The sequence below is a fragment of the Odocoileus virginianus genome, chromosome 5 (genome assembly GCF_023699985.2).
Source record: "Odocoileus virginianus isolate 20LAN1187 ecotype Illinois chromosome 5, Ovbor_1.2, whole genome shotgun sequence".
Lineage (NCBI taxonomy): Eukaryota > Metazoa > Chordata > Mammalia > Artiodactyla > Cervidae > Odocoileus > Odocoileus virginianus.
Window position 1 is genome coordinate 32,756,673 of NC_069678.1, and position 26,924 is coordinate 32,783,596.

Consider the following 26,924-nt stretch of genomic DNA (forward strand, 5'->3'; position numbering starts at 1 on the left):
AAGCCAGTGCACATTTTTTTTTTCCCTAGGTGGCTCCAGTTTGTAGCCAAACACCAAAAACTGTAGCTTCTCTTTGAAGGCATGACTGGGAAAGACTGTACAGTTAGGAAAGTGAGCCAGAACTAGGGCAAACAGACCCAAAAGGTAAATAAAAGCCCTTTTGTTCTGACACATGCTTAAAGACTTCTCAAATAAACAGAATATGTAGAAAGTAAGTTTTAATTACAAAACTAGTCTTGAAAGTAAATCTCTTGCTACCTCAGTAAAAGCAGTGATGACATTAGGCCCTAAGAAAAGGTAAATATCTCTTTAGCTCTCAAAAGTGACAGTGATCCACAAGTAGATGTGATTAAATTTTCTAAAGAATGAATGATAACAAAAATGGGGTTTCTGTTGGTATAACATAGCTTCCAGTGAAAGCTTCCACATTTAAGAGTCACTATTTTCTCAAAATGGTGGGATATAAAGAGGTTCTGTCCCACAGTCTGAAAACATTCAAGCAAATGTTTTCACTTTTTTGGGCCTATTTACCCATTCACATAAGAGGGGGCCTGAACCATGTGCATGCATCAACTTTCATCTGAGAACCTAAAATGGCCAACACAAAAATAAACAAATGCAACCTAGTTATTAACTTAAAAGCTTTTGCACAGCAGAGGAAACCATAAACAAAATGAAATGACAACTTACAGAATGGGAGAAAATATTTGCAAATGAGGTGACCAACAAGCAACTACTCTCCAAAATACACAAACAGCTCATACAGCCTAATATAAAGGAAAAAATTTAAAAATGAGCAGAAGTTCTAAATAGATATTTGCCCAAAGAAGACATACAGATGGCCACCTGAAAAGATACTCAACATTGCTAATTATCAGAGAAATGTAAATCGAAATTACAGTGAGGCGTGACTGAACACACACACATCATTTCACACAAGTCAGAATGGCCATCATCAAAAAACTTAAAACAATAAATGCTGGAAAGGGTGTGGAGAAATGGGAACCCTCCTACACTGTATAGCCACCATGGAGAACAGTATGGAAGCTCCTTAAAAAACTAAAAATAGAAGTACCATATGATCCTACAATCCCATTCCTAGGCATAGATCCAGAGAAAATCATAATTCAAAAAGATACATGCACTCCAATGTTCATTGCTGTACTACTTGGAAGAACTAAGGCATGGGAGCAACCGAAACGATCACTGATGAAAGAATAAGTAAGAGGTGGGATATATACACAATGGAATATTACTCAGCCACTATTCAGCCAAAAATGATGAAATAATGCCATATGAGGCAACATGGATGGACCTAGAGATTATCATACAAAGTGAAGTAATTCAGACAAAGACAAGTATCATATGATATTTCTTACATGTGGAATCTAAAAAAAAAAAATACAAGTAAACTTATATACAAAACAGAAAGAGACCCAAAAACATGGAAGACCAACTTACGGTTACTGAAGGGGAAAGCAGTGGAAAGGGAGGGTAAATTAGGAGTTTGGAAATAACATATATACATCATATATCATTACTATATATTTAATAGATAACCAGGAAGGACCTACTGTATAACCCAGGGAACTATACTCAATATTCTGTAATAACCTATAAGGAAAAAGAATCTGGAAAAAATAGATATATATGTAGGTACAAGTGAATCACATTGCTATACACCTGAAACTAACACAACACTTTAAATCAACTGTACATAAATCAAATTTTTTTAAATTGGCAAATGAGATTGCATATAATTGATAAGTATGCCTAGGTCTATTTGGCTTAAGAGTGTGGAAAGGCATCAAATATAAAATTTTACCTCTTACCTCAGTATTTGATATTTCTAAGTTAATTGTCACTATAAATAATTTCTAAAGATTCAGAAATACATGAGACATATTTTCAATTACTACTATTGCTATTAATAGTCTACATTTTTTGAAACCTTATTATGTGCTAGATTATTTTACTGAATTAAGAACTTAACATATATTTTACTTACTTATTATCCATCTATCTAGCAGCTTTGAAACATATTTTCTAAACTGGCAATTTCAGGCTCAAGTAAAATAAGTAGTGGCTTAAGGGATAAGCTAGTTGAGACTCCTGAAAAGGTAATGAGTATAAAAGCTTCAAAATAGTTTATTTTTAGTGACTTAGTAGGAATATTAAATTTTGCCTCTAAGACTCTTCTTTCATCTTTATTTTATTATGTACATATATGTACATATATATTTTAATACCAAATAAAATTTATGATGTGTATACTATTATTTTCAGCACTTTACAGAAGAGGATACTGAGGCTCACTGAAATAATGAAAGGTGTCTGAACTTAAAGTCACAAGTTATGCCTATCCAAGGCCATGTTCTTAGTCACCAGGTGATAGAGCCAACATAAAGTCTTATATCTCCATAGGTAATGCTATGACCCTGTTCATGGAACAGCTGGTGGAAAGCCTAGTCTCATGCAAATTATCACAAGAATCAAATTAATAAAATATTATCTATATATCTCTGCTAATGAAGTAAAATAACCATAAATTTGCCTAAAACAATAACAATGATATGTACTAATATAAAATATGATAAAAGCCAAACCTTACCATGTACTTTTTTTTAAACCAGAAATTTCCACATTAAGTCAAAAGTTGTGCTTCTAGCTTTCCTATTAACCCCAATGAAATAATAACTGTATCTCTCTTAGAGCTGAGAAATATGACTGAGCATCCTTTACTTATTTTAATGCTATCTCAACTATCCTGGGCACAGATGACATCATCTACATGTGAGGAAACACTGAAGCTCAAATATGTAAACATCTCCATACTAGGCCAATATCACTGCAAAATAAATTACATTGGAAAAATTGTAGGCCAAACCTAAAATGAGGGCAATGGGGTGTGTAACATTTTAGTAACTGCTTTTTTAATCACCTAGACCTAAGAGCCAAATAGTAATGAAAATTTTTAGGAGCTGCATATTTAAACATTTTCCTGAAATATAACCAATCTAGAAAAAAAGTAGAGATGATGTTATAAAAGGAAATCAACTTCTATTATTTTGTAATGACTCAAAATTATTCAATAAATTTCATTTTTGGAAGTCTAAATTCAGAATGAACTGCTAATTTATAATTTGAGAAATATCAGTAACTTCAAAATGACAAGATTTGCATTTTTTCTAAAATTAGTTTTACATATCAAGACTATAAGTAATAAGTCTGCATTTGTAAATACTGCAAATACTTAAATGATTGCAACAGTTAACACAAAAAAACTCATTAGCTACAAACGCCATCTTGTGGTCCTTTAAAAAATTATTTTGTAGTTTGTAGATCTCTAACTCAAGATCTTCTAAAGATAGAAAGAGCCTTAGATACAACCAATTTCCATTTCTCTCATTTTTACATGTGGAAAAGTTGGGGCTCCAAAGATCTAATACACTGGAAATCTTTATAGAGAGAATACAAGAGCCAAAATTTTCACATTTTCAACTCATACTTTTATATATGATATCATCATTTTTTTTTTTTAACTAGTACCAAGCCAATTACATGAAGTTTGTCTGGTTTAGTACCAGACACTTCAAACACTGAGCTGATCTTGTTTATCATACATGAAAATACAATAAACTAAAAGAAGAGCACATTTACTTTTGGATTACTGGAAAATTATCAAGGCACAGCTATGATAAAGCACATTATTTTAAAGCATTTCACACACTTTCTAATTTTATTCTTCTAAAAACCTGTGAGGGATGTGTGTGGATAGTGGGCAGGGGCAGATGAACACCACTGGTTTTCACCTTTTGACAGATTAGAAAGCTAGGTATAGAGAAAATATGACCAAGATTTTACATTTAGTGGCAGGCATCCTGATATCCAAGTTTAACTTGTGTCATTAGGCAATCCACCTTTCTTCAAAGTGTTACAACATGCAGTGTGTGCATGTGTGTTTGAAGTCATTTCTTCCTTTTCTTTACAGGAACTATTATATTGGCCTAATATAGCAACTTACACAGTAAGTTTTAAGTTCTTGATTCAGAATCTAGATAATTTTAGAAATGATTTGATTATAAAATGTAATCACCTATTTAAATGTTTGATTAACTTAACTACAGAAAAACTACAGAAAAAACTCACCTCATTCAAAGGTTGGGAAAAGACAGACTGTCGATACTATGGTATAACTATCACTTATACACCTAAATTTAACTTCGCTTGTATAAATAATTGAGAAATAACTATATCTCAGAAAATGAGATTAATGAAAATGTTTTTAACATAAGTTTTTAAGAAAGAAGAAACCTACAAAACAACAAAAGCTTTAAAACTTACATGAACTATAATAAAAAATGTTCATAGTTATTTGGAAACATGAACTATAGCTTTGGAACATGCAATTCAGCATAGGACTCATCACTTAATAAATAAAACAACACAGTTACATGATACTTTTGAATTCTAAAAATGATAAATACTTCATAAAGGATATGTTGCCTTTAAACTGAATTCTATAATTAATCATGCTTTATATACATTATTATACTTGAATATTAGCCAGCTTATACATTTTAAATGAGAAAAAAACACTACCTATGTTAATTTGAAGAGATAAACAAACTTCTAGAAAACAGAAGGAACTTTAGAGCAGTGCTTCTCAAACTATCTGTAGTGAAGAACACATGTTTTGTTGGCTAAGAACAATCAGTGATCCTACTGAGCTGACTAGTTCGCACTTCATGCCACAAAAGTCATCACAAAGGCTGGACAATACCCCAACTGGCCTGTACTTGATTCAACAAAAGAAGCCTAGTAATCACCTGGACATCATGACAATGTCTAATTGCCCTAGAATATTTCAACTGGTTATATTCTATTTCTGAATTTTTCATGTTGTAAATCTGTAATAAACAATTTATGAATTAGGCATTAGTCCACACCTTAAGTAACATAACTTTAGAGATCAATATAATTACCCAAGCTTCCCTAGATTGTGTTCCATGACAGGCTAATGCTATAAGAAGAAATGCTAACCTAGTCAAAGTTATGTCTTAGATTCATAAACCATTTAAGAACATGTGCTAAATCACTTTAGTCGTGTCTGACCCTTTGTGACCCCACAGACTGAAGCCCTCCAGGTGTCTCTTTCCATGGAATTCTCCAAGCAAGAATACTGGAGTGGGTTGCTGTGCCTTCCTCCAGGGGATCTTCCCAACACAGGGACTGAACCCCCGTCTCTTACGTCTTCTGCATTGGCAACTGGGTTCTTTACCACTAGCACTACCTGGGAAGCCCATATAAGCACATAAAAGGTTCTAAGAACTTCTTTAGTAAATGTGCCTATTTAATTCAAACTTATTTGACTACAGAATCTATCTTTTCTATCAAGATAAACACCCATTAACATTACAAAAACAAATTTCCTATAAAATGCATAGAGAAGTTCTAGTTTAAACAGAACTTGCTGATGTACATTATTCAACAACTGCTTTAAAATTGGCAGAGAACTAATTTCTTTGCAATGCAATTTAATATAATTTAGAGAATTATAATATATAGGATATAATTCTCTTTTTGTGACTTCAAATTATTTATCTTCCAAAAGTTAGTTCTAGATATGCTTTCTTTTTTTAAAAAAAAATTCATTGCAGTATAGTTGCTCAGAACTATGTAGTTTTTCCAGTAGTCATATACAGATGTGAGAGTTGGACCATAAAGAAGGCTGAGTGCCAAAGAATTGATGTTTTTGAACTGTGATATTGAAGAAGACTTTTGAGAGTCCCTTGGACTGCAAAGTCAAACCAATAAATCCTAAAGGAAATAAACCCTGAATACTCACTGGAAGGACTGATGCTGAAGATGAAGCTCCCTCCAGTACTTTGGCCACCTGATGCGAAGAGCCAACTCACTGGAAAAGACCCTGATGCTACGAAAGACTGAGGACAAGCAGAGAAGGAAGTGACAGAGGATGAGATGGTTGGATGCCATCACCGATTCAATGGACATGAGTCTGAGCAAACTCTGGGAGATGTGAAGGACAGGGAAGCCTGGCGAGTTGCAGTCCATGGGGTTGAAAAGAGTTGGACATGACTGAGTAACTGAAAAACAACATAGTTGCTCAGCAGGTAAAGAATATGCCTGCGATGCAGGAGAGGCAGGAGACAGGAGATGCGGTTTCAATTCCTGAGTCAGGAAGACCCCTTGGAGAATGTCATGGCAACCTGGTCTAGCATTCTTGCTTGGAAAATCCCATGAACAGAGGAACCTGGCAGGCTACAGTCCAAAGGGTCACAAAGAGTAGGATAGGACTGAGTGACTAAGCACTAAAATCGCTCTACAATGTTGTGTTAGTCTCAAATCTACAGCAAGATGAATCAGCTATACATGCACACTTAGCCCCTCTATTTTTCTTTTGGATTTCCTTTCCATTTAGGTTATCACAGAGCATTGAGTCGAGTTCCTGTGCTATACAGTAAGTTCTCATTAGTAATCTATTTTATGCACAATATTAATAGTATATAGATATCAATCCCAATCTCCCAACTCATCCCACCTAGATAAGCTCTATGAAGCAACAACAAAACCTGTGCTCCTCCCATGACTGCCCTCCAAATACCTTTCTTCTTTTCCAATTCCTTCAATAAACATGCATCTCGAAGACCACTATCATCATTACCACCTTATTCTGAATACATCACAGTTTGTCAGTATTACTCCCAAATGCATCATCTGGACTGAACTCAGTATTCAGAAAAGCTACTGAAGAATGGAGAATATTACTGTGTTATAATTTTTTTTTAAAGTATCTTCTAACATAACAAGACCTCATGAATCTTATAAAACTTCAATTTTGAAAGAAGCAAATTTCAATGTGGTAACTAAGACAAAGACCTAGTAAGTTAAATGACTTAAACTTGACAAAGTACACTATCATTCTACATGCTGAAAATAATCTTTTTGCAAAGTATTTTTGGCTTGAGTATAAAGATTCCTTGGTACTAGGGTGCAGGGTGGGGGAAACCAGTTAGCAGTAGATCTACAACTTGGAATATGAAAGGACTTTGTTATCAATATAGAGGATAACATTTACCTTATTTGCTATGAGAGAGAAGAGTTCCTTTGAATCACTGAAAAGCTGTATCAAATTATTGAGGTGAAACTTTAAAAGGTAGTTGGCTAAAACTGAGCAGTTTTTTTTTTAAGACAAGCAGAGCTGAACTTTACTCTGTCAAGAGTTCACAGATACTAAACATCTTCGGATGGTTTACAACAAAGGCTTTAATAAACATTAGAAGTCTTACATTTTTATCAGTTTCTTAAGTATTTTCTAGACAACAGTTCCATAAATATTTCAGACATGAGTTCCATAAATGACTTCTATGAACAAATAAATCTGAGATCTTAAACAAAGGTGAACATAGTTTTTTTCCTAAGGATTTTCTTAGGAACTTTAATGTGCTAAGATGCATTGCAACCTTCTTCAGTAAAATGAAACAGCATAACTTAGGAAGGCACTTGGCTATACCAAGTTGTCATACCCGATAACAGTGAAAGGAAAATAAATGGGAGCAAATGATTGTGTGATCAAATATATCCTCAAATAAACAATTAGAGATTCAAAAACTATGCCCAGGGACTTCCTCCAGCATTTGTACTAGTTGATTTTAAAACCTTATAAAATGTCTTTAATGTAGCATTCCCTCAGCTCAGTTTATGATTTCACCTCTTCACTCATCCAAGATTCCTGGTACAATCTATTAAGATGAGACGGCAGCTTCCCAGCCTCTGTGGTTGGTATTTTCCATGGATGCCTCTCCCATAACCAATCAACTAATATAACAGAGGACCATAACAGCAGCCCATGAACAGCCCAAGCAAGTTTATTGAGGATTTTGTTTCTATAAGCAGTGGTGAAGCCTCTCATCTGAGAGTAAGAATAAAAAGTTTTAAAGTCTTAGGATGCACAGGTTATTTCTTCTCTGCTTCCCTTGTTTTAAGCATTATTATTACATACCTTTAGATTCTATTTCAAAAAGGAATTAATTGCTTACCAAAAAAAGATTTTGATTAGCGTAAATGGTAAAAAGGACAAGATTAATCATTAAATAATCAATAGTGTCAGTCTCTAATAAAAATACAAAGGGAAAAGCTCCTAGGCATTCAATGGAGCATTATGGCATTAAGAAGATGAAAACTTGGTGTTTTGATGAAGATGACTGTCCCTAAATGAACCGGATGGTCCCTAAACATGTGGTGTACTATAGCCTGAATTTTTTAATCTTGACATCAGGCTTCTAATGCGTATCTTTCAGTGAGTAAAAAAGTCAAGAACGTGGACAAAAGAATGTAATGTATTGGAAATTCTAACTGGCACAAAAATGGTCAGGTTAAGTAAATATCTAAGCATCTTAACCTCTCAAGATGGTAGCAAGTTTACTTTTCAGGAAATCTATCCTACCCATTAATGGAAATCTACTGAATTCACTAGGGTGTATAATGTAGTTCTGAAACATTCTTCCAACAGTTCCAAATAGAGACTGGTATTTTCCAAAGGGTTGTTTTACCACCATCAGGAGATCTGTCTTCCTGAGTTCTAGAGATTAGGTAAGGTACCAGTTTAAGTAAATGTATGGATTCCAAAATCCCTGTCCTAGATAACACTGAATTATTCTAGCTCTTTGTTCTTATGCTCTTCACAGGGAGTTGAGACACACATTAACCTTAATGAAAGTATCTATTTACTCCATTTCATCTTAAGAGACTGTCAATATAAAAATATAATTTAAATTGCTCAACACAGAGCAACTATTATGCCTTTCCCCCAACATTTAAATGGAAAACTAAGAAACAACAGGTCTTTCTTTGTGACCAAAATGATACTGAAAAACTATAGTTGAGTAAACCTTCAATCACCTCCATTCTTCTTTCTACAAGAAAGACATAATACTGATGCTGAAAGTAAACTTTTTTGTAAATTTTCAAATCACTTTACTAAATTCTAGGGAATATGACTAGATGGCCAGGGTTTCCTTCCTTTCCTTTTCTTTGACTCCCAGGTTTTCAAAATAGTACTTTGTCATCAAGTTTCTGTCTTGTTACATAACAGCTCCTCTTTGTTGGATGGAGTTAGATCTTGGGAAAGTTATTCTCCCTCACTGCTCCTTTCAATTAATGTAGATGAACAGCAAGTCCATAATTTATCTAAGACCCAATTTTTAAGAAAATAATGAAATTTCAGACAGATACATAAATTCCACTCATCAGAATCTTCTTAGCTGGCAGTTTTATTATCATTATCAACATAGATTAACCTCTTAAAGTCACAATGTTTGGGAGATACTTTTACTTGGATCACAGTGTTTTATTCACGAAAATTTTAAAAAATGTTCCAATGAATGTAAAACAAAAAAAATCTTTCGCCACAATTTATTTTACTATTCCCCAATATAACAAGGAATATATTTCTAAATAAAAACAACTATACCTGAAAACTTCTAGGAGATTTAATGCTTATCTGTTACTTACTTTGTAAAAGAACTTCTATGATGTGTATTTTTAAAATTTTCTCTGCTTTTTGAATGGTTCATATATAGCTGGACTTGAATTTCAGGGAAGCATTAGTTGTGTTATTGATTTGGCTAGATTGTGAACTCTTGAAATGATTTTTCTTTTCTTCTTTTATCTCAGAGAAAACATCCTATACTAGATGCTTTTCTGCTTCCTAGATACCCACATAGATATAAATATTTTTATTATTCAATCATGATAAAACCCTTCTACTAAGTCAGTTTATTACGATTCAACTAAAAAAACTAATTCTAATACTCTTCCATTAAAAAAGTAATATATTATAAAACTGTATCAATCAAATGAAAAATACATATACTTATTATTCTTCCCTAAGGGGAAGATTTAAGTTTGAATTTGAATGCTGCTTAGCATAGGGTTTTGATATTAATAGAATCTAAAAGAATGATTTCACATGAGGCAACTAACATTCTTAAATAAGACTGATAGCATTTGAAATGAAGTGACCTCTATCTTGGCTATTTCTTGAATATCTTATCAAGAAACATCTTAAGTCTAAAGTTCATAATTATTTTAAATAGTATTGTTTATGAGAGCAAAAAATTTACATAAATGTTCAATTATTAGTAGTTATCTTCACTAATAAAGATATATGAACATTATGTACTATATAAAGGTCAAGTTATACAGAAAAATGTTTAAACAAATGAAAAATATAGAACTCAAAATAATACATATCCACTGTAGTCATCATAACACAAATAAGTAATCATGTTTTTATGTTGACATATTTGGAAATGCAGAAATTTTGAAATATTTTGATCTGCATAGAGCAAATTATTTTTCTATAAATGCATTTCAATATACCCTTTTCTAGGAGATAACGTTATGGGTATTCTTTATTTCCTCTTTATACATTTGTGTACTTAACTTCTGTTGTTTTTTGCTTTTCCTGTACATGTATTAATTCTAAAACCAGAAAATGAGGCTAAAAGACTTCCATATATTAACTCTAAAATAAACTATGCAAAGAAATAAATTTTACTACTTCAAGTATTATATTCAGTTAACTACAAAATGATTTTATTTGGCATTAATTAATATTATGTGATCTTTTCATGATTATAATATTAAAATTAAACTTTAAAGAGCATATTACTTCAGTTTCTGATATCTACCAAGGATTCCTTCCTTTTAAATTTCTTCACCATCATCATAATTATCAGCATCGGCATCATCAACAACAATAAAAACAGACTATTTTGTACCTTGTGTTGTTGTTTATTCGCTAAGTTATGCCTGACCCTTTCAACCCCATGGACTGTAGCCTGCCAGACTTCTCTGTCCATGGGATTTCCCAGGCAAGAATACTGGAGTGGATTGCCATTTCCTTCTCCACGGGATCTTCCCAACCCAGGAATCAAACCTGCATTTCCTGTACTGCAGGCGGATTTTTACCACTGAGCCACCTGGGCAGTCTTATTTTGTACCCACTAAAGAACAATTAGAAAATGTCTGTGCACTTTATCCAACATGTCATAGTTTATAGTTTTAGCATCCCTTCACGTTTCAGCAAGAAATAACTTTCCTTGGTTATCTGGATACTAACATACTTTGAAATTTTTCACCTATGTTTAATGGGATTTTTGGTTTTATTGCTTTGTTCTTCTTATTTTTTCAAAAAAGATTCAAGTTTATTCTTAGTTACTGGTCATATAGAACACAATTGGGAATAGCTTCATTTTACCTAATCAGAGTTTATTTCAGATCCTTGTTTTATATTTGAGGTCAACTGTCTCTAAGTAAATTCACACATCTAAGTACAATATTTCAGTTAGACAATAACTGGCCTTTGATACAGGCATATCTCATGTTTAGAAACTGATTTTCCTCTGTCATTTTAATAGTTAAATTTTAAGTTATAAACAAGTTGTGACCATTTCACTTCATAAAAGTCCAAAGACAAATGTTTATACCTTATTTTTTCTATCACACTAGGAGCAAACCCCTTTGGGGGTTTATTTTTTTTTTTTTTACAAATGTTGATGAAAAAAGAAGTATTTCCATAATAATGTGATTAAATTAAAAAGGAAATGGAAAGATTCTGAAACATCTTACTTCCTTATATAGTTGACATATTCTGAAGATAACAGCAGACTGTTGCTGTTTCAGGCCATACAGTCTATGTGTTAATTAGGAAGCCTTGATTATATAAGGGCTTCAATTTCCGATTATGCCTAGAATGATGTGCCAAATCAGTTAAAAGTTATTCACTCAGGAAAAAACTCAATAAATAACTTGAGCTGTAGAAACCTTATGAAGCTATTATAAAGAAAACCAATGATTCCTCCAAACATCTCCAACTAAAATGTCGTACACTTGATATAATTTTAGTAAGATTTAGAAATACAATTCACCTGGAGGAAAGAGTTAAAAACATAGATATAAACTGCTGTGATGGACAAAATTGGCAATATGGCAATATGGCAGAGTGATGCTAATTTAACTATTTCTAAGAAGACAGTATTTTGTATAAACTGAGTGCAATCTATGAAAATAAAAAAAAATGTGCATTTATGTGAGAGGTATAGTCAAAATCTGAACATTTCAGTTGAACTTCAATGGAACTACTATGAACATTTTCTCTTAAAAAAAATTAAAAATCCAAACTTACAACTAAGTTTTGCAGACATTATCATTGGGAGGACAACATAGTATGAGTGTTTGTCACATGATTTTTATAATCTAATATGTTTTATAATTGCAATCACTTATAGTATAATGTATATTCTAATTTTCTTAAAAAATTATTTCAATTATTAACTGTCATAGCACTCCTATAATGTCAGTGTGGCCATGTTCTATCATAAAAGAGAAATAAAGTTATTTCTGTGGGTTTAAAACAGCTAAAGTTGTAAAAAAAAAAAAAGCATATAGTGACATACCTGCTTTAACAGAAATATTTTAAATCATTTCAAAATCTGAGAGAGTTCCTTTTAGATATTTAAATTTATTTAAGGTTGTTAATGTAGAATAAAAAAGGAAGGTAGAAAGCATCCTTTCCAACCCCACTTGCTAAAATGAAAATCATTTAAATCTGTCCTCCAATCTCTAGCCTGCTGCCATGAAACCTCTATGTCAGTTCACCTCTCTGTCTTTGTTGCTACACTTTCTAACCAGGCTCAATATGTTTAGTTTTGTTCCACTATGACCCATATTCAGCCTGCGTGATCATTCTAAAAGGCAAGTCCAAATTGTCTCTTCCCTGCTGAAAATTCTTTAATGGCATTTCCCATTTCCCTTAGAATGAGAAATAAAAGACAAAGCTTATTAAGGCCCTCTTCAGCCTAATAGGGTTCAGGACATACTAACACAAAATATGACACGCTGGCATATTAAGATGAATGAGTTTGAGAAATAGAAATGGAAAGGTCACTCTGACCTTCTTCCAACCCTTATCTCCTGAGGCAAGTCATAAAATCCTCAAGTAAGAGGTGGGATCCTCACCCCCAGAGGAAAGGTGCATCTTTACCTCCGAAGCCAAAGGACATGAGAAGACTCCTAACAAAAAGGCCTTGCTAAGTCTCTCGCAGTTTACTGTGCTTACGTTATACTCCTTAACCTACCCCTCTCTACACGACAACACAATTGTCATCAAACCTGGCATAAAAATACTCAGATCTGTTTCTTCTGATCTTGACTTGTTGATGAAGGCCCCTGTGCCACAAAGAACTTAACATTCATTCAACTTGTGTGCTTTTTCTCCTGTGAATTTATCTTTGTCAGTTTCACTTTCAGACCCAGTCAGGGATCCTGTGAGGGTTGAGGGAAACATTTTCCTCCTCTATAAGCCTCATTTTTCAATTCAACACTATCTCCACTCCACCATTCTCCCAAAAGGAACCTCAGTAATTTGAACATGTTCTCTCTCACCTCTCTGCTTTTGTGCATGTCTTCTCTGCCTGGAACTCTCTTTCTCACATCTAAATCTCGCTACCTCTCACTCATTACTCAGGACTCAGCTTAAATATATCCTCTGAGGAATCTTCCTCTTTCCTTCTAGATTAGGTTAGATGCCCCTGCAAAGTCTTCCTATCCGGGATCTCATTATAGTTTTTATTATAATGCTTTGTTTTAATTGTAACATGAGAAAGAGATTGTGTTTGTCTTGCATACTGTGGTCTCTCCAGGACCCAGCACAGTGGCTGGTGGTAGTAGGGGCTCAAGTATTTCTTGCTGAATGAAAATATCAGTATCAGTTAGATAATCTTGCAAAATATAAAATATTTTAAAGTACCTTTAACCTGGCAAGCACTCCAAGTACAAAATATAATTTTCTTAATGTATCAATTTCATAGTCCTATATTCAGACAGAAATAAGGTTAAAGATGTATTTTAATATATACCTTCTAAGAAAAGTATGTTCAGAATATGCTAGATAAACTAAGCAATAGCATAAAATTCACTGAAAATAAATACTACTGTGTTCAAAAAAGACAATCATTTGAAAATCAAAATGTTGATTAGGTACTTTTCCTAAGGTAAAGAAAGAAAGAAACAAACAAAACCAACAGAACTAAACTAAAGTGAACTAATGTTCCTTTCTGACCTTATGAACAGCTACAGAGGAAAGGTGCGGATGGAAGGGACATAAGGTATAAGCTCTGAACTAATTTCCTGCTCATTCAAACTTCTGTTTATTTCCTGACTTTGCAAACAATACAAGAAAAGGAGCATGCATGCTCAGTGGCTAAGTCATATCCAAGTTTTTGAGACCCCATGGACTGTAACCAGTCAGGCTCATCTGTCCATGGAATTTTCCAGGCAAGAATACTGGAGTGGGTTGCCATTTCCTTCTCCAGGGAATCTTCCGGACCCAAGGATAGAACCCGTGTTTCCAGTGTTCCCTGAATTGGCAGGAGGATTCTTTACCACTGAACCACCTGGGAAGCCCGGGGAAGAAAAGAAGAGGAAATGAAATTTTAATCAGATAGGAGAATCATTAGGCAGCCTGATCAAATGATTTTTAAGATGTCAGATCCTGCCAAAACAAGAAACTGAAGGGAAGACAAACAAAACAAAATGGTAGCATTTAATTTTTTTTTTCTTATATAAGATTCTGTTCAGTTTATTGGTATTGTTTAAAATTAGGGAAATAATAGGAAAATACGAAAATAAAAAAATCAGTGTTTAAACAAGCTCAGTTGTAACATATAAAATATTTGTAGCTTTTTATGTAATATATTATGAAACCATTTCAATTTGGCACTGGTTGAAACAACTTCAGTATAACTGCTAAAAGTCATTTCTTGTCTACTTCATTAATACATATTACATTTCAGTTTTTCTTATGGCTACTTCTTAAACTTAAATCGCTTCCTTTCATCCTGAGCCTTAATCTTGAAAGTGAAAGAAAGTGAAGTTGCTCAGTCGTGTCTGACTCTTTGCGACCCCGTGGACTGTAGCCTACCAGGCTTCTCCATCCATGGGATTCTCCAGACAAGAATACTGGAGGGCTGCCATTTCCTTCTCCAGATCTTCCCGACCCAGGGATTGAACCCAGGTCTCCCGCATTGTAAGCGGATGCTTTACCGTCTGAGCCACCAGTGTAAATGGCACTTACTTCTTTTCCCTTCCCCTATATTCTGAGTTTTACATAAAGATAGCAAAATTCTCTCTCACATCAAGCTCAGCTCAAATTAGGTACTTGGGCATGCTGTGGAGGAAGGAAAGCTCATCACCTTCTTACAGGTAAACACAGTAGTGTTGGTGGGTGGGTTTGGCGATGCTCTATTGACTGGTAGCTCCAAGGCACTGAGCCACCAAAGAGGATTTTGAACGTGACACTTGGCTCCTGAACAGACTCTTTCAACACAAGACAAACAGAAAGTAAGAGAGAGGATAATTTTTTAAAAAGAAAGCAATACCGCATATCACTAATTACCTGTTCATAATAGAGGATGTTTTCCTCAGCCATATTTGTAAATGCTGACTTGATATCATTTTGCATGTTTTGTCTCCATCTGTCCCAATCTGCTTTCAGGGCATTATTAGCGCACTCCACTTTATCTTCCAGTTTTCCAATCTCTTCCGTAAGCTGTGTTAGATCACAAAGAGAGATCAGCTGATCTATACATTCCTGCCACTAAGTGAATTCTTTGACTCTAAGATGAATATTATATTTTTTTTAAAAAGCACAAGAATATTTTTTTTTGAAGAGTCACCAGTATAGTCAGAGATATCATGTAGAGGTCTAAGGTCTGCAACCAAAGCACTTGACTTTGGATAAATCTCTCAAACCTTGGGCCTCAGTTTCACTATTTGTAAATCAAAGGAAAATGAACTACAAGTAATCTCAAAATTCTTTTGCAATAACTCTCTCATTACCACTGTTTGTGGTGATAATATTTATGTTAAAAGATACGGTTTCACATCTTCAGCTTTTCTTTCCTGCTTCTCACTTTTCAACTGTTTTGAGCAGAATGCTCAATTAACTGACATGTTATAGCATCCATATAGATTATTCAGTCCAGCCTGGAGGCCCAGGGGATTAACTGGCTACATTCCATTCAGCTGGTAACAGAGGCAGGCTTATATCTCAAGACACTTGACACCTAATCCACATGCCATTAGACAAGCTGTGTGTGACAGTCACACCTCTCCCAAGTAACCCACCAGCATCTGAGCATGGAACTCATCAATGTATTGCTTTAAATTTAACACATTTATACAAATTTTAAAATATTTTTCCATATTTTATTTATTCTTATATTCAGCATACATATATTTACTAAGTGCCTTCTCTATATCAGGCATTCTTCAAGGGCCTGGAGATTCAATAATGAAGACAACAGACAAAAATTCCTGCTTTTACCAGAACTTATATTCTATTGGGAAAGATAAACCATAAGCATGACAAATGAAATATCTCTCATTTGATAATAAGTGCCAAAAAGAAAAATGAAGTAGAAAGGTAGATAAGGAGTATAAGAATAATGCAATTTTAGATAAGATGGCTGGGGAAAATCTAAGTAAGAAAGTGTCATATCTAAAGTTGATGTTAGAGTGAATCACGCAGTTCTTAGCAGGAAAAGCATTCTTGGCAGAGGAAAGAAACAGGGCAATGGTCTAGAGGCAGAAGCATGTTTGGATGGTCCGAGAAGAGCAAGGAGACCAGTATGACTGTAGCAGATGGCAGAGTTAAAAAAGAGGGAAGATCCTAGGAGATGTAGTCAGAGGAGCAGCTGGGTGACCAGATCTTACTAAGCCATGCAGTTCATGGTTAAAAGCCCTAGGTTTTACTGAGTGAGACCAAAGGCAGGGACTATTAGGCAGAAATAACACCATTTCTCCCATGTTTTATTAATAAAAGGGGCATTATACATTACCTTGACTCCAAGTATTCAAAAGAGGCTGCCATTAAGAAGGTCCCCATTACAGGCATGTTAAAAGCTAAAATGTATGTCTTAGAATAAAAAAAATGTTGTTTTACTTTCAATGCTTGCTTAAAATATCACTTTTTATTCATTCATTTTGCTATGAAATTTCACTCTGACTTTATTTCATTGTAGCCATATTTGCTTTTATTTCCCTCAGATTAGATGTTTGGTATTATATAAATCTTTTATTATCTGCAAAATGTAAAATGTTAATCGCTCAGTCGTGTCCAACTCTTTATTATCTATGGGAGATCTAATTCATATGTAGGGTTGGTTTTCATGGTTTGTGTGTGGTGGGAATGTGTAGTTTTTTTTTTTCCCTTAACTTTCTTGTTTTGTTTGTAAACTATCTCAGGGAGGCCATTTATTACTTTTACGGGTACCTATGACTCTATGGGGTAATTATTTTGCTAAATCATAGAGGATGTCTAAAAGGGTGTTGTGTTGGTATGCATGCTCAATTGTTTAGTCATGTCCGACTCTTTACAACCTCATGGACTGTAGCCCACTAGGCTCTTCTGTCTACGGAATTTTCCAGGTAAGAATACTGGAGCAGGTTGCCATTTCCTACTCTAGGGAATCTACCCAACCCAGAGATCAAACCCATGTCTCTTACAGTTCCTGCATTGGCAGATGGATTCTTTACCACTGTGCCCCCTGGGAAGCCCAACAGGGCATTAACGGGATGTCTAATGGTAGATTTTGGGAATAAGCTAAGGTAAAATTACTGACAGGCCAAACTCAAACAGGATCCATAGAAAGCTCATGTGCTGGTTACAAAACCTCATTTCCATGGGTTGTTGGATCAAATCTTCCCATTTTCACAGCCAGATGGACATGATTAGAAAAGTGTCTTTTTTATATCTAGGATCAAGAGGTAACTATACCAACTGTATCTACACTTTTTCTCCTCTGCTTAGGTTCTGCAGTCTAAAATGGCTCTGCACTGGAGCTGGATGACCTGCAAAATTCTTTATTGAAAGTAGCTTCAGGAAACAGTATCTAAATCATATGTTCTAAATCTTGCTTCCCCTCCTGATAGAGCTTAAAATGGTATCACTGCCATGAGGGCTTTACAACAAAGTCTTCTCTTTACCAACCTGCAACCCCCCATCTTGCTAGCCTTGTTAGCGGTGGTTAGGCTGGCTGGTGCTTCTGCTCTGGCTCAGGGCTACCGCACTCCTAAAGAAGTCCTGTCCTATTCTCTGGCTTCACTCCAATCCACAGAAAGGTCTGCAGCCTCATCAGCATGGCACTGAGATTATATGACTAATGATAGGTTGAACTGATCTCAGACTCCATACTGGTCTTTCACAAGCTGTATGACATTGGGTAGACTACTTTTTGAAGGCTTAGATTCTTCATCTACAAAATGAACATAAAAATAATGATACCTATCTTGTAAGAATTTTTATTTAAAATTGTCTGAGATAATGAACACATTAACTGATGTTCACAGTGTCCGACAATTTATCTACTAAATGTTATCTATCACAACCATCACCAGATGGTGAAATGGGAGCTGACTGCCTCTCCTCTTCCAGTATTTTAGTCTCTGGAAATATGCTATTCCTCTGCCAGGATGTAGGTATTAATTTCCAGTGCAATTTCTTGATTTATTCTTATCAATGTAGATGATAATATATCCAATTCTATATAATTCATGCTAAATATATATTACCAATGCTTATTTTTGCTGGCTATATATTGACCATTTTTATTGATGACTCCATCATGACTCTAGTTTGAAAAAAAGGAAAGTGATATTAGGTATTTCCTCATACTGAATCATCTTCCCATGATTTTAATTTTTAGGAAACTCCAACTGATAATAAGCACAAAACACTTAATTCAAAGTAGAAATAATCTGGACTATATCTTTCCTACCAATTTATAAAGACATATTATTAGATCTCCCTTCTCTTAGTTGACTGCAATTTTAGCAAGTTCTTGCTAAACTATGGACAGTACAAGAAACCATCCATATAGATGGCACAGTCAAGGTTATGAACATAAACACTCAATATAATTTCACCAAAGTGGGAAAATACATGTTAGGTGCCTGGCAGACCAAAGAAGCCCCTCTAACCACGTGGCAAACTTTCAATAACTCTAAAAGTAGGAAATTCATAATTTCTACCGCAAAACAACATAAAGACTGAGTTTAAAAAGATTCAAGTTTGAATCATTCATTTCACAAATACTGGAAACTTGGCCCTCTGTTGGTGGAAAAACTAAAGAAGTAAACAGTCCTTTTTGCCAGGAAAATGTTGAAATATCAGAATAAGTAATAAAAGAGTGTAACAGTAAAAATAATGATTTCTATTTAACCACAGGCTAATGTGGTAATCTCTAGCTTCAGTTATATTTGGCTAAAAAGGAGTCACACGATTAAATGAAAACCATTAATACTAAGGGCTCAGGAAAACAAAACAATATCCTTCTTCAATACTTTAATACTAGGAACAGCAACAATAATAATGAGCATTTATTGTATTTCTGCCACAGGCCACCATATTAAGTTATATGCTTTACATACATTATTTCATTTAATCTGCATTATAATGCTGCACATTTTGTAATATTGTCTAGCTTCTGGGAGACATATACAAAGGAGAAACTGGGAGAAATATACAAAGGAGATCACATAACTTTCTGTGGCATCATAGAGATTCAAACTAAGTCAAAACACCTATTCTTTCCAGAGTGACTATATAGCCCCAAGTTACCTTGCCTGTAGCTATCTGTAGCTGAATAGGCCCAAGTTACTTTACCTGTATGCCAAAGCCTTTGACTGTGTGGATCACAACAAACTGAAAAATTCTTTAAAGAGATTGGAATACCAGACCACCTGACCTGCCTCCTAGGAAATCTGCATGCAGGTCAAGAAGCAATAGTTAGAACTGGACATGGAATAACAGACTGGTTCTAAATCAGGAAAGGAGTATGTCAAGGCTGCATATTGTCACCCTGCTTATTTAACTTATATGCAGAGTACATCATGAGAAATGCTGGGCTGGATGAAGCACAAGCTGGGAATCAAGATTGCCGGGAGAAATAGCAATAACCTCAGATATGCAGATGACACCACCCTTATGGCAGAAAGCAAAGAAGAACTAAAGAGCTTCTTGATGAAAGTGAAAGAGGAGAGTGAAAAAGTCAGCTTAAAATTCAACATTCAGAAAACTAAGATTATGGCATCTGGTCCCATCACTTCATGGCAAATAGATGGGGAAACAAACAGACGTTACTTTGGGGGGCTCCAAAATCACTACAGATGGTGACTGCAGCCATGAAATTAAAAGATGCTTGCTCCTTGGAAGACAAGCTATGAACAACCTAGACAGCATATTAAAAAGCAGAGACATTACTTTAACCAAAAAATGTCCATCTAGTCAAAGCTATGGTTTTTCCAGTAATTATGTATGGATGTGAAGGTTGGACCATAAAGAAAGCTGAGCACCAAAGAATTGATTATTTTGAACCGTGGTGTTGGAGAAGACTCTTGAGAGCCCCTTGGACTGCAAGGAGATCCAACCAGTCCACCCTAACAGAAATCAGTCCTGAATATTCATTGGAAGGACTGATGATGAAGCTGAAACTCCAATATTTGGCCACTTGATGTGAAGAACTGTCTCATTGGAAAAGATCCTGATGCTGACAAAGATTGAAGGCAGGAGGAGAAGGGGATAACAGAGGATGAGATGGTTGGATGGCATCACCGACTCAATGGACGTGAGCCTGAGTAAACTCTGGGAGTTAGTGTTGGACAGGGAGGCCAGGCATGCTTCTGTCCATGGGTTTGCAAAGAGTCGGACATGGCTGAGCGGATGAACTGAACTGAACCTTGCCTATGGCTTTCAGCTTTAAACTAATTCAGCTTTTACCTCAAGGAGTTGTTATCTAATAGAATGCTTTTGTTGTTGTTTGTCCAACTCTTTTGTTTCCCCATGGACTACAACCTACCAGGCTCCTCTGTCCACAGGATTTCCCAGGCAAGAATACTGGAGTGGGTTGCCATTTCCTTCTCAAGGGGATCTTCCCAACCCAGGGATCAAAACCACATCACCTGCATTGGCAAGTGGATTCTCTACCACTGAGCCACCAGGGAAGCCAAATCTAACAGAAAATAGATATGCAAAAATAAAACAAAAACCAATGACAATCACTCAAAGCAGAATGTGATATATACAGTAATGGAGGAAAAAAATTAAATTAGAATATAGAAAGATACAGAATGGAGGATTAATTCTAACAGGGGTAGGGGACATTCCAAGTGTGAAACTGCTAGGTAATGAATGGGTGTGGCATGATTAAAACCACAGGGATGTTACGGTATAGAGCATGATAAAAGAATGGATAAGAGATAGGTTTGGAAGTAGTTAGGAAGAAACATGGGCTTCCCTGGTGGTGCAGATGGTAAAGAAGCTGCCTGCAATGTGGGAGACCCAGGTTTGATCCCTGGATCGGGAAGCTCCCCTAGAGAATGGAATATTCTTGCCTGGAGAATTCCATGGACAGAGATGCCTGGTGGGCTACAGTCCATGGTGTCACAAAGAGCTGGACATAACTGTGAGACTAATACACGCATAAGATGAAACATGAGAAGAACAGTTGGACAGGCTAACTGAAGACTGACGACTAGAGGGTATAAATGATAATGAGCATAAAATGCATTCTGTAGGAAAAGGTAAGCCACTGAAAGACTTTGGCCAGTAGGAAAGGAAGGAGGACAGGAAGAAAGAAACCAATTAATCTGCACAGGAACTGTGGAAACAGCAAGCAAAATTATAAGGATTTGGCTCACTCCCTCTCACTCATCCAGCAGCACTCACTCAGCATCCATCCTTACTTTCTGTGTTAAGAATTAAGATGAAGGGTGAAAAAACTGACTCTGCCCCAAGAACTCATGCCTAAGGGGAAAAATAAAAACAACTAGATAAAATGTGATATACATCTCATGTAAAGCAAATAGGGTGTACAGTCCTAGAAGCAAGTTTACTTTGAAGTTTCTAAAAAGTGCAAGTGGTTTGTCAAGGTTTGTACCTGGAGTGTGAGTGGGAGAAGAGCAAAAGAGGAAAAAAGAGATATTACTTTGCCTACATAGGTCCATATAGTCAAAGCTATAGTTTTTCCAGTAGCCATGTATGGATGTGAGAGTTGGACCATAAAGAAAGCTGAGCGCCAAAGAACTGATGCTTTTGAACTGTGGTGTTGGAGAAGACTCCTTGAGAGTCCCTTGGACTGCAAGGAGATCCAACCAGTCCATCCTAAAGGAGATCAGTCCTGAATATTCATTGGAAGAACTGATGCTGAAGCTGAAACTCCAATACTTTGGCCACCTGATTTGAAGAACTGACTCATTTGCTGAGAAAGACTGAAGGCAGGAGGAGAGGGGGACAACAGAGGATTAGATGGTTGGATGGCATCGCTGACTCGATGGACATGAGTCTGAACAAGCTCTGGGAGTTAATGATGGACAGGGAAGCCTAGAGTACTTGCAATCCATGGGGTCACAAAGAGTCAGACACCACTGAGCATCTGAACTGAACTGAAAAGAGGAAAAAGACACATGCTCCTGCCAGATACTAAAGGAATTTCCCGGGGAGGAGGGGGAATCTGGATTTTTAACTAAAAAAAAAAAGAAAAAAACAAGTGGAATCACTGAAGAATTTTAGGGAAGAGGACCAGGAAGGGAGCATAACAATGCTGAGAGGAGGAGATCCTGAGAGACAGAATCAGTAGCGGGCTGACAAGTAATTAAGTGTGGGCATTAAAAGAAAAGATCATCTGATCTTTTAAACTGGATAACATTCACTGGAAGAACCAGTCAGGTAGGGTAAGAGGAAATGAAGGCCTAAAGACAACCGTAATAGTTATGCAGAGTGAGGTCACTCCAAAACAACTTTTGGAAGTCAACCCTGTGACATATTTCACTAAAAATTTACTCCAACTCTTACAAAGTGGAAAAAAAAATACTGATCCCTGAGAAGGGACAGGGTCACAGAGGGAAAAATAATGAAATAACAATGGGAAAAAAAAGATCATGCTAAAAATAATCCACCATTGATATCAAGGCTTCAATAAGGGCTTCCCAGGTGGCGCTAGTGGTAAAGAACCTGCCTGCCAATGTAGGAGATGTTTAAGAGCCCCAGGTTCAATCCCTGAGCCTGAAAGATCCCCTGGAGGAGGAAACGGCAACCCACTCCAGTATTCATGCCTGGAGAATCCCATGGATGGAGGAGCCTGCCAGACTACAGTCCGTTGCAAAGAGGGGTTGCAAAGAGTCAGATATGACTGAAGCAACTTAGCATGCACACAGTATCAACATATTACATAATTACTACACTTCATTATTTCTCATCCAGAAAAGTACAGTCTAAGAGGTGGGTGTCAAATCAAAGAATAAAAGATACATGAGGTTCATGTCATAGCCCATCAACTTGGAGGTATCCTAGATTCAGGTGAAGGGTGTTGCTTCTTGTTTTGTTTCTTTGATTCAGTTCAAAGATATCTAGAGAAAGCCCTGATGGCTAAAGAGCCAAGAACAGATGTACTGGTTCCATTCACATCATTTATAGCTCTGCACCGTAGTTATATCACATTATGTATGTTTGTCACAGGTCAAGTGGGAAAGTGGGTAAAATGATTTGCACGAATCCACCCAAATCATTCATTAGTGCTAGGAAATAAAAGCTACATTCTAAGGGATAGCCCTGGGAACCATTAAACAGGTATAAACCATTCCACTATTTTTAATAGTTACTCAGTGTTTGAAGTACATGCCTGCTAAGGCATGCATCTGCTAAGGCAACCACAGGTGCAGAGTCCCTCAAACCCAATTAACCACCTTGGAGGTTTTCCTCCTTATTCCCTCAAAGCTGACTTTAGAAAGTGACACCAAGAAACCTTATAGAATTTTCATAATTTTTGTTAAAATAGGCCTTTTGTATATTTTATTGTTCTATTACATTTAAATTTGTAACAACATACTTTCTTATAAATACAATCATCAGAAATAGATCTAATTTTATAGAAAAGTTACATAAATCTATGCAAATATAGTTTGTTTATCACCTTTCTTTAACAAATTATTAAAATTTTTCATAGAAAATTAGTATTTTATTAACTTAATAAAAAAGATATATGATAGAACATTTTAGAATCCCACAATAAAGATACTTTATTTTTTTCTTTGTGAAAAAATGTGGCCCTGAAAATTATATCAGAAATATCTATTTATAAATAAAATAATATAGATGTGAATGGTATGATCAGTTAGACTAATGAATGAAATAGGATATAATCAAAGTTAGGAAAGTGAATAAAATAGGATTGCAAATAAAATATGAAAAAATATTTTAAAATATTGCTGAAAAGAACATATTCCACACAAATAAGTTGCCAAAAATATTTTATAATAAAGCTTGGACACAAATTTTATAAAATGGGATCACCTATGCAGCCATGAAATTAAAAGGCGCTTACTCCTTGGAAGGAAAGTTATGACCAACCTAGACAGTAATTAAAAAGCAGAGACATTACTTTGTCCACAAAGGTCCATCTAGTCAAGGATATGGTTTTTCCAGTAGTTATGTATGGATGTGAGAGTTGGACTATAAAGAAAGCCAAGCACAGAAGAATTGATGCTTTTGAACTGTGGTGTTGGAGAAGACTCTTGAGAGTTCCTTGGACTGCAAGGAGATCCAACCAGTTCATCCTAAAGGAGATCAGTCCTGGGTGTTCATTGGTAGGTCTGATGTTGAAGCTGAAACTCCAATACTTTGGCCACCTGATGCGAAGAGCTGAGTCATTTGAAAAGACCCTGATGCTGGGAAGGATTGAGGGCAGGAGGAGAAGGGGACAACAGATGATGAGACAGTTGGATGGCCTCACCGACTCAATGGACATGGGTTTGGGTGGGCTCCAGGAGTTGGTGATGGACAGGGACGCCTGGCATGCTGCGGTTCATGGGGTTGCAAACAGAGAGACAGAGCTGAACTGAGCTGAACTGATGTGCTCATAAGCTATATGAGAGGTATTTACAGTATATCCAGTGAGGATGTGCTCAGTTGTTTCAGTCATGTCTGACTCTTCAAGATCCCATGGACTATAGCCCGTCAGGCTCCTCTGTCCATGGGATTTCCCAGTCAAGAAAACTGGCATCGGTTGCCATTTCCTCCTCCAGGATATTTTCCTTACCCAGGTATCAAATCTGCATCTCTTGCCTGTGTCTCCTGCATTGGCTGGGGGATTCTTTACCACCTCAGCCACCTGGTAAGGCCTCATGTATCCAGAGTGTACATATTTGATCTAATACTAAATGTTTGAAAATAATTAGGCTTTTCTTCTTAGAGATTAAAGTGTGCTTTAATGATTAAGATGATTAAGTAGGACTTTTGCTCTTAAGATTTAAGGTTGATCTTTTGATGCTATTTCTGTCAAAGTTTTTCCAACACAAAGGCAAGAAATTTTATATTTATCAATAGAGATAAGAATTATTTCACTGGATTTGCTTGGCTATACCATGGTCCAACATTTTGCCAACAAAGGTCCGTCTTGTCAAAGCTAAGGCTTTTCCAGTAGTCATGTATGGATGTGAGAGTTGGACTATAAAGAAAGCTGAGCGCTGAAGAATTGATGCTTCTGAACTGTGGTGTTGGAGAAGACTCTTGAGAGCCCCTTGGATTGCAAGGAGATCCAACCAGTTAATCCTAAAGGAAATCAGTCCTGAATATTCATTGTAAGGACTGATGCTGAAGCTGAAACTCCAATACTTTGGCCACCTGATGTGAAGAACCAACTCATTAGAAAAGACCCGTGTGCTGAGAAGATTGAAGGCAGGAGGGGAAAGGGATGACAGAGGATGAGATGGTTGGATGGCATCACCAACTCAATGGATATGAGTTTGAATAAGCTCTGGAAGTTGGTGATGGACAGGGAGGCCCGACATGCTGCAGCTCATGGGGTTGGAAGGAGTCGGACACAACTGAGCAACTGAACTGAACTGAAACATGCAAGTGGACTTTTTCCTCCTACGTTTAACCATTTCCTCCTACAAATGGACTCTGAGATCTCATTAGGACTTTCTGGTAGGGGAACGCAGGTGTTTAGGAATTACTTTTGGGCTTCTCTCAGAGGTAAAGAATCTGCCTACAATGCAGAAGACCGAAGTTCAAACCTTGAATCTGGAAGACTGCCTGGAGAATGGAATGGCAACCCACTCCAATATGCTTGCTGGGAAAATCACATGGACAGAGAAGCCTGGCAGGCTACAGTTCCTGGGGTCGCAGAGAGTTGGACACCACTGAGCACCTTTCACTTCACTTAGAAAGGCTTTAGATTCCACAAAGACTATGAAAGAAAGCAATTAACTTTTGGAGGGATGGCACAAAATCTGTGTGACCACCTAGCCAGTCAGATGAGTGAAATCACTGTTGTTATTAAGGAGATGACAAACAGCCTTTATATTTTTGCTGGAAAACATTTTGATTATCTTGGTTTTCCTTGTCTCTAACACTATCAAGAAAGATCTGATAGCAAGAAAAGGAGGGATTTACAAGAAGTGGCTTGCAGCTATGGAGGGGAGAGAGTTAGGGAAAGGAACTGTGTTTATGTTGCACATTCACAACACCTGCCTGCTCACTTAACAATGCTGAGTTCCTTCTGTGATCAGGTCTGGAGCTGCATGTCACATAGAGCATCTCATTTAACTTTCTCTATAACTCTTAGAGGTAGCTTTCTTCCCCTCAGTCTAGCTGGTTCAAGTTTTCAGTAATGTTAACAAACTCTGCAGACGATGAATCTGAAAAGCTTTAACATCCTTCGGCCAGTTCTCAGTTATGTATTTCTTCTTCTGAATTGTTTGGCAAACTCAATCCAAGTTTTTCTTTTCTTTTTTTTTTTTTAATGTTTCCTGGCCACTTCCATTTTAATTTTATTTATTTG

General features: G+C 36.0%; 1 protein-coding gene across 5 annotated transcripts in view; it reads right to left on the bottom strand.

Annotated features, from left to right (window-relative positions):
* SNX7 (sorting nexin 7) overlaps positions 1-26,924 on the bottom strand; it is a 726,766-nt gene that overhangs the window by 49,849 nt on the left and 649,993 nt on the right. For 3 of the 5 annotated variants that reach the window (XR_011487786.1, XM_070467754.1, XM_020911952.2), the window contains exon 8: positions 15,482-15,634. Coding sequence is in view for 4 of the 5 variants with exons in the window: in XM_070467754.1 (XP_070323855.1) it covers positions 15,482-15,634 (153 nt within the window). In the remaining variant the exon portion in view is untranslated. Of the gene's footprint in view, positions 1-5,660; positions 5,946-15,481; positions 15,635-26,924 lie in introns of those variants that run through there. The other 2 variants (XM_070467753.1, XM_070467752.1) reach the window with 1 other exon arrangement.